Below are 12308 nucleotides of genomic sequence, written 5' to 3' on the forward strand. Positions count from 1 at the left end.
ACGACCAACTGGGAGAGATAGAGGTACGGGAACAGCAGATCCACTCATCTACTGATTGCAGTTCTAATCTTCAGCAATCCAGTCTTGCCCTGACTCTGGATGGCCCAGGCTAGCCTGGTCTTGACAGATCTCAGAAGCTAAATGGAGTCAGCCATAGTCAGTACTCTCGGATGGGAGACCACCAAGGATAAGGAAGTCCAGGGCCACTCTCTTGCCCCAGAAGGTCGGACCAGAACCAACAGGTTAAAATTAAATCAATGGCTGATCACGAGACGGAGGGCAGGAAGGGTTGCCTCAGTGCTTCGTTCTTGTGGCCCTTTCTTGCACGCCCAGGGAAGTGCTGATCGACACTTTGGGGTCAGGGAGCAATTTTTCTCCAGGCCAGTTTGGCCAGGGATCCTGGAGGTTTTTTTGTCATCATCTGGGCATGGAACAGCAGTCACTGCGGGTGTGGAGGGGGAGGTATTTGTGAATTTCCTGCATTGTGCAGGGGGTTGGACTAGATGACCCTGGAGATCCCTTCCAATGCTATGATTCTAATCAGCACTACCCACACAATTGCAGAATTCACTAACATAATACGTGTTAAACCAATCAGAATGTTTGCTTCTGTGTGAAATCTATGGTGGGGGGGGGATCACAGTTTGTTTCCTAAAGCATTTAGTGAGAGTCGCTCCATCTCAGAACAGATTTGATTACTCTGAAAGAGGGACAGAGGCAGGCTGCACAGATGATCGAAGGGTTGGAGCATCTTCTTTGTAACTGTTTTGGAGGCTTTTTGGTTTAGGGAAATGTCCAAGGAGGGACCTGTATAAGATTACTAATTTCTGTCTCTTTCAATACGAGAGTGCAGGGTCACCCAGTGAATATAATCAGCAGGGAGTTCAAGACGGACATGGTGGTGGGAACTGCTGTCAAGTCACAGTCAACTTACAGAGACCCTATAGGGCAGGGGTGGCCAAACGTGCTTAACGTAAGAGCCACATAGAATTAACATCAGGTGTTTGAGAGCCACAAGACATGAATACCGCACACATGTTTTTTATTGAAAGATATGCAAATTTGGTTTTTATTAACATTAAATGAGACTGCCAAAAATAAAATAAAGGGGTAAAAACAGATATTGATAATGATATCTAATTTTAGATGGGAAGGGAGGAGAGAAAGGGAGAGAAAGAGAAATGTGGAAAGAAAGTGGAAAGAAAGCAAGTAGATGGGGGAAGGAGGGAGGAAGAGGTAGAAAGATGAGGAGGGAGGGGAGAAAGAGAGTGAGAGAGAAAGAGAAAGATAGTGGAAAGAAAGCAAGTAGATGGGGGAGGGAGGGAGGAAGAGGTAGAAAGATGGGGAGGGAGGGGAGAAAGATTGAGAGAAAGAGAAAGAAAGGTGGAAAGAAAGCAGAAAGAAAGCAAGTAGATGGGGAGGGAGGGAGGAAGAGGTAGAAAGATGGGGAGGGAGGGAAGAAAGTGAGAGAGAAAGAGGAAGAAAGTGGAAAGAATGCAAGTAGATGGGGGAGGGAGGGAGGAAGAGGTAGAAAGAAAGCAACTTTAACTTTAAATGTGTCCTTCAAGGCCCCCCCCCCCCAAAGCTGGCTTGGTTTGGCTTGGAGAAGGGATTTAAAGAGACAGATGCTTTCTCCAAGCCGGCTGGTGGGGGTGGGAGGTGAGGCTTTAAGAACACATTTAAAGTTAAATTTGCATTCTGTCTCTGCTCCCCCCACCTCAAGCCTACCCAGGGAGGGCAACGCTGGCTGGGGAAAACCGATCGGGGAGGCACGCCTCCCCTTCGCTTCCCCAGCCGCCCTGCCAGGCGCCACACAATATGTGTGAAAGAGCCGCATGTGGCCCCCGAGCCACAGTTTGGCCACCCCTGCTATAAGGGTTTCAAAGCAATAGAGTAACAGAGATGGTTTGTCATTGCCTGCCTCGGCTTAGTGACCCGGGACTTCCTTGGGGGGTCTCACATCCGAGTACTAACCGGGGCTGACCCTTCTTAGTTTCTGAGATCTGACAAGATCAGGCTTACCTGGGCCATCCAGGTCAGGGCAGGACAGGTGTAAAACTGCCTATAGATAACTTACTGAACTCATGACCAGAAGATGTGACGATAACTGCTAGTTTAGAGTCCTGGAGGATAGGTCGTGGTATGCAAATGGAACTTCCGAGTCCAGGCACAGTAGAAACTAGGTAGACCCATTGTCCGCTCCAGTAAGGGATGTACCTGCGTTGTTGAATTCAAATGATGAAACAATAACAATTCGTTTGCCTGACCTTCCATTGTAGCATTTGCGCATCCAGCTGGAACAGCAGAAGGCGGAAGCTTTGCTGTTATCGCAAGAAGAGTGCTTGACCGCCACACAAGTAAGCAAGACACATCTGCAGGACCCACACAGCCTAGTTTCTGGCTGGGACCGACTACTCGAAGATTTAATGACTATTCAAGAGGCCAAGCGGCATCAGTTTCATTTAGTTAATAATTACCAAGAACGCCTCGCTGCTGTTCGGTCTTCCATGAAACGTTTATCAGCGGGAAAAGACCACATCAAAACGTGAGTGCAGGGAAATCTTTCTGAAATTTTATCACACACGAGCTGAATTTTCCAAAGCAAAAACTAATTCACCCGCAGAGGCTTCTTTTTGCTTTTGCAACAGACGGAGTGATGAAGATAACCTTGTTCTGTCCCCCCCCCCCTCTTTGTTTGCTGTTAATATATCTCATACATTTTTATCCCGCCCTCCTTCCAGGGAGCTCAGGGAGCCTAAAGTATTCTCTCCCCCCTCCCCATTTTTTTCCTCTGAGTAACCCTGTGAAGCAGGCTAAACTAAAAGTGTATGACAGATCCAGTGCTAGAAAAGAGCAAGCATCCAGTAGCACCTTAAAGACTAACAAAATGCTCACTTCTTCAGATAACAGACTCACAAAAACTACTACCCTGCCACAAGTGTTGTTAGTCTTTATGGTGCTACTGGACTCTTGCTCTTTTCTACTGCTAAAGATAAAGGTAAAGGTTTCCCTGGCTCGAAAGCCAGTCGAATCCGACTCTCCGTTTCCAAGCCGAAGAGCCAGCGCTGTCCGAAGACTTCTCCGTGGTCACGTGGCCGGCATGACTAGATGCCAAGGCTCACGGAATGCTGTTACCTTCCCACCGAAGCAGTACCTATTTATCTACTTGCAGTTTCTTGCTTTCGAACTGCTAGGTTGGCAGGCGCTTGGACCAGAGACGGGAGCTCACTCCGTCATACGGCAGTCGGGTCTCGAACTGCCGACCTTCCAGTCTGCAGTTCAGCGTCTTAACCACTTGAGCCACCGCAGCCCTTTTCTACTGCTACAGACAGACTAACACGGCTACCCATCTTAGAAGTGAGCGTTGACTAAATGTTGTTAGTCTTTTTTACAATGCTTTTCCTTGCTTCAGGAGAATGCTGAGCCTGCTCGCATTGTGATGTGGGTTGGGGCAAAAAAGACCTCACCTATTGGACTTTGTCCTTCCACTTGGCACTCATTGAATCTGGGCTGCTGTCCCTTGCAAAGTACTCATGCTGTGTTACTAGCTGTTTTGCACAGTTAGTAACCCATCTCCAACTAGTCTCTGTGAAGGTCCAGAGTTCCAAGGGAGAGTGCTTTTACCTCTGCAGGATATTTAAACGATGCCTGAGTGCCAGGAGGGAGAATATCACGTCCCTGTGCAGTTCTTCCTTGGAAACGCACGTAATGGTAGACTCAAAAGAGTTGGTTACTGATGGCGGAACAGAAGACTGGAGATCATCTTAGAGGAGTGTTGGACGCAGGTTCCTTGCAACTTTGTAAAATATAGGTGCACCTTGAGAGAACTAGCACAGACTTTCATTGAAGATAAGGTAAAGGTAAAGGTCTCCCTTGCTCGAAAGCCAGTCGAATCCGACTCTAGGGATGTGGTGCTCATCTCCGTTTCCAAGCCAAAGAGCCAGCACTGTCCAAAGACGTTTCCGTGGTCATGTGGCCGGCATGACTAGACGCCGAGGCTCACAGAACGCTGTTACCTTCCCACCGAAGCGGTACCTATTTATCTACTTGCAATTTCTTGCTTTCGAACGGCTAGGTTGGCAGGAGCTGGGGCCAGAGACGGGAGCTCACTCCGTCATGCAGCACTCGGGTCTCAAACTGCTGAACTACTGACCTTCCAGTCTGCAGTTCAGCGTCTTAACCACTTGAGCCACCGCAGCCTTTATTGAAGATACAGAAGCCAAAAAGAAAAAGAAAGAAAGTAGAATGGTCTGGTAGAAGTAAATGTAGGTGTGAAAGGCAGCATGATGTGGGGGTTAAAGTGTCAGGCTAAGTAGTCTCGGTTTCACGTCCCATGTGGCTTATTGGATGGCCTTGGGCCAGCGACTCAGTCTACCGACCTAAGTCACAGGGTTGGTGTGAGCATGCAGAGGAGAAAAGGAGAACGGTGTTCAGAGCCTCAAGCCTTCTTTGGGGGAGGGTGGGATGAAAAAGCAATAGGATCATCCTGCGTGGGGTATTAGCTTCTTTTTTTTAAGGATTGAAATTTTTTTATTAGGTTACAATACATAAAAACACACACACACACACACATTGGACTCTACTCTGGGAGAACCGGGTTTGATTCCCCACTCCTCCACTTGCAGCTGCTGGATGACCTCGGACAAGCCACAGTTCTGTCAGAGCTGTCCTTGAAAAAGAGTAGTTCTCGAAAGAGACCTCTCAGCCCCACCTACCTCACAGGGTGTCTGTTGTGGGGAGGGGAAGGGAAAGGAGTTTGTAAGCCACTCTGAGGCTCCCTTGGGTAGTGAAGGGTGAGGTATAAATCCAATCTCCTCCTCCTCCTCCTCCTCCTCCTCCTCTTCTATGTGAAGTTGGAGGTTATTATTTTTTTGAATGAAAACATACGGCACTGGGAAGGGAAGCAAACCTCTGCCCCCTTTCCCTCATTACCTTGCCATCCTTCGTCTTTGTTAACACGTTTCTCCCACTTTCCACTATACGTATGAAAAGGCAGTCATGTGAATAAATACAAATAGATCTCTCCACCCTCTGTCTTTTTTTTCTATTATTTTTTTTAAATTTTCCTTGGGAAAAGTGGGATACAAAAGGGTAAGGTCGGTAGGGGAAAACAGATTCCTCAAGTTTATCAAATATTATGAGTTGTTGAAAACAACAAGTAAAAATCAAATGTATTATCAGATGTATTACACATTTCAAATATAGAAGCAGACAATAAAACATCAATATTACGGTGTTTTGGAACAGAGCCTCTCTTTAAAAGAATAAACAAAAAGTGTCCGCATGTTAGCGATAATCTCTTAGCAATAAAAGATTAACTCTTTAGCAGTTGAACAAACATCTAGGCTAAAATTAAATCATCGTTAAAACCTGAATATTGCCTTAATCGTTTGTCTAAATCTGAATTTTATTCTTACTAAATATTTAAATACGAGTGGAATACAAATCTCCAACTGCCTTTTCAGTCTTGTCTGTCTAAATGAGCTTGTCTGTACGAGTTTGAAACGATCAGCATTTTTGTGTGTAATCTTGGTTCTCTTGTGAGGCAACTGGCTACCGGCCAAGAACTAGCGTCCAGTCAGTGAAGTTGTGTCCGCTATCAAATGACCCTTTACCTAGCTACCGACTGTGCGGAATGGTATTGAATAACTCCTTAAGCGGATCTGTTCTGAGCGAAATGGCCTTTTTTAAAGTAATGTTCCTTAAAAAAACCAAGTTAAATACACTGGAATATTTTTTTCTTCTTCTTTCAGAAGGGGACCTGTGGAAGGCGCAGTTCTTCTGGAAAGCATTCAGAAGTGCTTGGCTTCCGTGAAGAAAGAGAGAGACCTTCTGAATGACCTGAAGGCACAGCAAGAATATTTATCCAGATATCTTAAAGACATGGACAAGGAGTTAATGCAAAGCCAGGTAGAGGAAGCGGAGCAATGGTGGGACGAGAGCGAGCACTCGCTTCAAAGGAAGCAGCTTCAGGTCACAGCAGAGGCCAGCGAATTTAAACTCCTCATGAGTAAAGCACAGGCCCTCCAGAGGTCGCTAGAACAGCAGTACCATTTGCGAACGGGATTAAGTGTTCCCAGTGGAGAAGCAAACGCGCATCCGGCATCGCTGGCCGTAGAGCTGCAGACCCTGAAACACGGCGCCGTTGTGTTCAAAAGGGACGCCGAGATGCAGATGAAAAGGATGTGGAGTGATGCGGAAAAAGGGGCACTGGAAAACGCCATGAACGATTTGCAGAACCAAGTGGAGGAACTGGAGCAGTTGACCCCTCGGGAGGAGGTCTGGTTCGCTGGCAGTTCTCCCCGGTCTTATGAACTTATGAAGAGGATAGAAGAGGCCGTTTTGTGGGTCGGAGTCAAGGCGCTCCACCTGGATGAGCAGGCAGCGCTTTTCCCAGATGATATGGTGTCCCAAATTGAAAATTGTCAGGCTATGATCGGAGAAGCTAAAGACAAAGAACCAGCTCTCACACAACTGGTGAATGAAGCCCGGAATATGGCTTCTCATTTGGAACCTGGAGATGCCTCGGGCCTCGGCTCCCTTTCCTCGCAGTTACAAACCGACTACTGCGACCTTGTCCTGAAACTAGCACAGAGGTTGCAGCAGCTGGAATCTCAGCTGGGAAAGAGACAAAGGCTTTTTGCAGATGTAGAAAGAGTTGAAGCCCAGCTTGCGGAGGTCGAGAGGACGTCGGCCTCTGACACCTGTGAAGCAAGCGCGGTCTCTGACTTGGAGCAGTGCCGAGCTGCTTTGGAAAGGATTCCTAATGCCATTCAGGAAGTGGAAGGCCTCATAGATGAACATTTGAAAGACTTTCCTCAGGGGCTAAATATATTCGAGCAATTATTTTTAGACGACTGTTTGAGAAGCCTCGGGAGCAGAACAAAGATCGCCTACAGGCTCATCCAGAACAGATGCCATACGGTGCAAAGAAAGATCAATGCCTGGAGAAAGCTCTCAGAAAAAATAACCACATTGCAGCAGGATCTCGGCGGTCCCCAGGGTGATGAGTTGGACTGGAAAGCCAGGGAGCTGTTGAGTACAGGGGAAGAGGCCAAGGGTAAATCGAATGGGTTTAAGGAGAGAGCTTTGGACATCCAGTCCAGTGTGTCACATTTGCACCGATACAAGGAAGTGTGGGAATGCCTGGGTCTGAAATGGGACGTCTCACGCGGCCGCCTCGACGAACTGCAGAGCCAGCTTTGCCAAGCGGCGAAAGGCTTCTCTGCAGAATGCGACGGGTACCAAATGCCGCTCAGTGAGGTCGAAGCGGTTGTATCTAGCCTTCAGAAAGACTGCGAGGCCTTAAGAGATGGTTCTGGCTCTGCCCCTGAAACCGGACTGATCTCAGCAAAGATTTTGAGTCAGAGATTGCAGCAGGCCAGGTCCTTAACTCAGGAGGAACTCAGTCAGTTAGACAAAAGCGAGACCCTGGGCGCGTCTCTCAAGGCAGCCAAGAGGCAGCAAGTAAAGAACTTGGGAGACAAAATAGATGGGTTGGCACAAGCGATACAGAGTCAGATATCGGCTCTTGAAGAAAAATGCATCCCTAAACCAGATCTTCGGAGCAGGCTGGATCATAATTTGCAGATCTGGAGGCAAGTCGAAGCTGAGCTCCAGCAACCCCTCCAGGTCGACTTGGAAACATATATGATCCTCGGTGAAAAGATGTACTGCAAAGCGCTTGAAGATGTCATGGGAGTAGAACTTTGTGTTGCTGAAGAGCTGATGAAAAAAGAGAGGGGAGGCGTGGAAGACAAACCTCCCAATGACCTGCAAACAAAATTAGATGAACTGCAAAACTTGAGAGTACAGCTGAAAGAATGCGTTGCCACACGTATAGTAAGTATGGCTAGATACAGACACTTCCTGTTAATCCCTAGGTGCTACTTAATGAAGTAATTTCTGTGCTGCTTTTTGGCCACAGGGCCTCCATAGTAGAGCCCCTGCCCCATGAATTATGGTTTGTTTGTTTGTTTTATTTACAGGATTCATATCCTGCCTTTCAGCCAAATCAGGGCCACCACTAAGGGATCAAAGATCACATAAGAACATAAGAGAAGCCAATGTTGGATCAGGCCAATGGTCCATCCAGTCCAACACTCTGTGTCACACAGTGGCCAAAAATACCAGGTGCCATCAGGAGGTCCATCAGTGGGGCCAGGACACTAGAAGCCCTCCCATTGTTGCTCCCCCCAAGCACCAAAAATACAGAGCATCACTTGCCCCAGACTGAGAGTTCCTACCTATACCTTGTGGCTAATAGCCGCTGATGGACCCCTGCTCCATATGTCTTATTCCATCCATAAAATGCGAAGTGATAGCTTGTGCAGCCTCAGTTTGCCTTGGTGTAATGCAAGAAAGATGGACTTCACCTTCCAAACTCCACTTGGTTTCACTAATTAGTAACAATGCTACTTTCTTGTAATTAGCATTTTAAAGGAAAAAACAGCATATTTTCAAAGGATACAAAATAGTCCTATTAAATTCATTATATTATTATCACTGTTGCATAGAGTCTCATTAAATCTTACGAACTATTGGGAGTGTTGTTCCATTTCCTTATAGGATAATGTTATTCTGTTTCTCTGTAAAAGAGAATTTCTCCTTAGAATTTTATATTAAAAAATTAAGAATATTTTAAGAAACAGCACAATATTTAATAGGATTCTTTTGTATTATTGGGATCAGTCTTTTTGAAATATTATTACAAAAGTAATATTGTTTAAAAAGTATTATTGCATTTTATACTTCCCCAGTTCTTTGTTCCTGAGGAAGGACCAGAAGTCTGAAACACTGAAAATTGCCTAGGAAAAGTGTTGGATGTTTATCTTGTATATTTATACTTTGGACTCTGTATTTTCCTATTCTGGATCTTGTTGGCGTCTGTATTTTCCCATGATGGATTATATGAATAGATTCATTCCTGACTATATATGCATTTCACTTTGTTGAAGTCTCCTTTTGGAGATATATATATATATATACGTATCCAAGTTGTTGTAGCATAGGCTTGCCAAGTCCCCCGGGGGGCGGGGAAAACCCCGCCCCAGAGGCCCGTTCCCCGCCGCTGGCGGATCGGGCTCCAGGGGGAACTCCACCCCGATGTGCACGTCGCCCGAAAGTGACGCGGGCACGCCGGGCATGCTGGGGGTGGGGCTACGGTCATTCGAGGGAAAACTCTATGGTTTGTTAGATCTGTGTCTTCCATATGCTGGCCGATCTTTTTTTCCATATCCCACCTCTTGTAACATTTGTGCTAGAGGCAATCCATAGCTTAGGGATTTATTTATGTGTTTATCTGTGATAATTACGCTTTTCAACTTGTGAGGATTCAGATCCGTTCACAAAACAAGATTTACAATCAGTTATCTCTTTATTTTATTTTGTTTATTTACTTTATTCGCCTCTCTCCCGAATGGGGACCCAAGGCAGCTTACATCCTCCTCCTCTTTTCCACTTTGCCCTCACAACAACCCAATGAGGGAGGGTAGGCTGAGAGAGTGTGACTGGCCCAAGGTCACCCAGCGAGCTTCCATGGCACAAGTCGGGATTTGAACCCGTATCTCTCAGATACTAGCCATACACTATTAACCACTACACCACTATATAAATCAAAATTCACCTGAAACAACAACAGCAAAATTAATGTCAACAAGAAATTAAACTCTGTAAAGTCTTAATGAAATAAAAAAGTGTTTTCATTTGCCTTTGGAGAATGGCAAGAAAGGGGATCACCTGGGCTTCCTAGGAAAGGGTGTTCTACAGTTTTAGGGCCACCACTGAAAAAGCCCTGTTCCTGACAGAAGTTAATGTGATATACAAAATGGTGCTTATGGGGGTCAACTGACAAGGCAAGAGACTAAGGTTTTTAGCCTACAGAATCCTGTAGCATTTTTAAGCTGTCCTTCTGGATCCTTCTCTTCACGTGCAGAGTGCCTTAGAGGAGGCCTACAGGACTGTGAAGTCTTACAACGAAGCTGTCCAGAAGGCCGCGGATCTCGTCCATCAGCACGAATCCCTCCTCTCCTCTCCTCTGCTCAGCTTGTGCGAGCTAGAAGAGTCTTGCCTGCTTCCTCACCGTACGCAAGAAGAATTTGAGGCAGCAAAGGCTGAAGTAGAAACCCTGACCTCCAACCTGCGAAGCCTCATTAAGCCAAACCTCAAGCCACAGTTGGAAGAAACACTTTGTGATCTAGTTGCTAAGGGCTTGGAAATAAAGGAGCAAAATCTGAAGAGGAAATCTCATATTCAGAGGTAGGTCCACAGTTTAATCAATATCGTAATTTCTTGTCTCAAGATAACTGGCTGACAGTAAATATGAAACGTGTGTTTACAATAATATTAGCAAGCGATAACAGTTCTTTGTATTTATTCAGCCTGGAATACTTCCCAGACCTGGATAGCCCAGGCTAGCCAGATCTCAGAAGCTAAGCAGGGTCATCCTCGGCTAGTATTTGGAAGGGTGGCCTCCAAGGAATACCAGGGCTGCAACACAGAGGCAGGCAAGGGCAAGCCACCGCTGAAATGTCTCTTGCCTAAAAAACAAGTCTAGCTCGCCACCTAGTGGTGCATAACGCTAAAAGAGCTGGAACTTCTGGTTGCCAGGCAGTCTTAGGATCTCCTGGCTATTCTGCACATGATGTCATAAGATAATAATAATAGCCCCCTCAGAACATCTTTTTGGTGGTGCCATGTCGCTTTTTCAAAACCTAACACATTGATGCAGAGTCAAAACCATCAGTCTACCAAGTTCGGTATTGTCTATTCTGACCAGCAATGTCTCTCTCAAAAAAACTCAGCGGAAGGTCCTTCTCATCACCTGCTACCCAATTCTTTTAACTGGAAATGCCTGGGATTGAACCTGGGACTTCCGGCATGCAAAGCAGATGCTCTGCCAGTGAGCCATGACCCCTCCCCAACTTTTCTGTGAAAGCTTTGACATAGCTCCTGAGTCCTTATTCCCTATCAAACTGAAGCTTAAGTATAGAGTTCTGCTCTATTCTGCTATGGTCAGGCGTCACCTGGAGTACTGGGTCCAGTTTTGGGCACCACATTTTAGGAAGGATGTGGACAAGCTCGAGCGTGTCCAGAAGAGGCCAACCAGGATGGTGAGAGGGTTGGAATCCAAGTCTTATGAGGAAAGGCTGAAAGAGTTGGGTATGTTTAGCCTGGGAAAGAGAAGGCTTAGAGGGGACAGGATTGCAGTCTTCAAGTATTTGAAGGGCTGTCATGTAGAAGATGGAGGGGATCTATTCTCTCTTGCTCCGGATTGCAAGACTAGATCTAATGGGTGTAAATTACAAGGGAGTCGTTACCGGTTCAATATCGGGAGAAACTTCCTAAAACTGTAAGAGTGGTTGAGCAGTGGAACAGGCTGCCTCAGGAGGTGGTGGATGCTCCTTCGCTGGACGTTTTCAAGCGAAGGCTGGACGACCATCTTTCGGGTATGTTGTAGGGCTATCTTTCGGCTATGTTCCTGCAAAGGGCAGGGGGTTGGACTAGAGGACCTGCAAGGCCCCTTCCAACTCTAACATTCTATGAGTCTATATAAACCCAAACTGAATGCATACTTTTTTGCTGTTATCCTTGCATCTGTTTTCCTCCTCTTCCTCTGTAGCCCCCCCCCCAATACTTGGTATCAATTTTTGAACTATAATTAACTTGGGGCAGGGGACTTTCACTGCACCATTGATGGCAGAACAGCACATGGCTGTTTCCTTCTCAACTATCAGGATGTTAAGTACCTCTCGTCTTGGGTGGAAGGGTTGAAGAAGTCACTGGGCATAACAGGTGGGAAGAGGGAATAAATAGTGAATGTATTTCTAAAGCGCTTTAAGGGCTTTGTTGTCAAAAAGCTACCCTTTGAGGACATTGTAGTCAAAAAGGGATATACATGCTTACAGCAACCTGTAACAGGTCCTAACTGTATCTGAAGACGTGAGCAGTGTGACTCACGAAAGCTCCTGCCCTGCCACAGATTCTGTTAGTCTTGAAGGTGCTCCTGTAATCTTGCTCTTTTCTACTGCAACAGACAGGCTAACAGGGCGACCCATCGCGATCTAACAAGCCTGTAAGATAAGCGAGTGTCCTCATGACCATATCGTAGCTAGACAAATATGGTCACAGTCCGTAGACATGAAAAGATAGAGCCACGGGAACTGTGTAAAGTGCGCTTAATGTTTCTTTAACGATAGCAATAATGTTATAAATATGAAAATTACAAAAGTGATACTAATACATTCAAATTGTAAATCCAGTTACATAAGATAGAAGATAACAACGACGGCAGGACGGTGGTCTCCAGA

General features: G+C 46.1%; 1 protein-coding gene across 1 annotated transcript in view; it reads left to right on the forward strand.

Moving 5' to 3' along the window:
- The window catches only part of LOC107120783 (nesprin-2-like), a gene marked incomplete at its 3' end in the record, with an annotated part of 122056 nt that overhangs the window by 57929 nt on the left and 51819 nt on the right, over positions 1-12308 (forward strand). The window contains exons 23-25 of the mRNA XM_015423551.1: positions 2280-2545; positions 5754-7842; positions 9935-10257. Coding sequence (XP_015279037.1) covers positions 2280-2545; positions 5754-7842; positions 9935-10257 — 2678 coding nt within the window. The remainder of the gene's footprint in view (positions 1-2279; positions 2546-5753; positions 7843-9934; positions 10258-12308) is intronic.

Source organism: Gekko japonicus, unplaced genomic scaffold (genome assembly GCF_001447785.1).
Source record: "Gekko japonicus isolate JY-2015 unplaced genomic scaffold, Gekko_japonicus_V1.1 scaffold3438, whole genome shotgun sequence".
Taxonomy (NCBI): Eukaryota; Metazoa; Chordata; class Lepidosauria; order Squamata; family Gekkonidae; genus Gekko; species Gekko japonicus.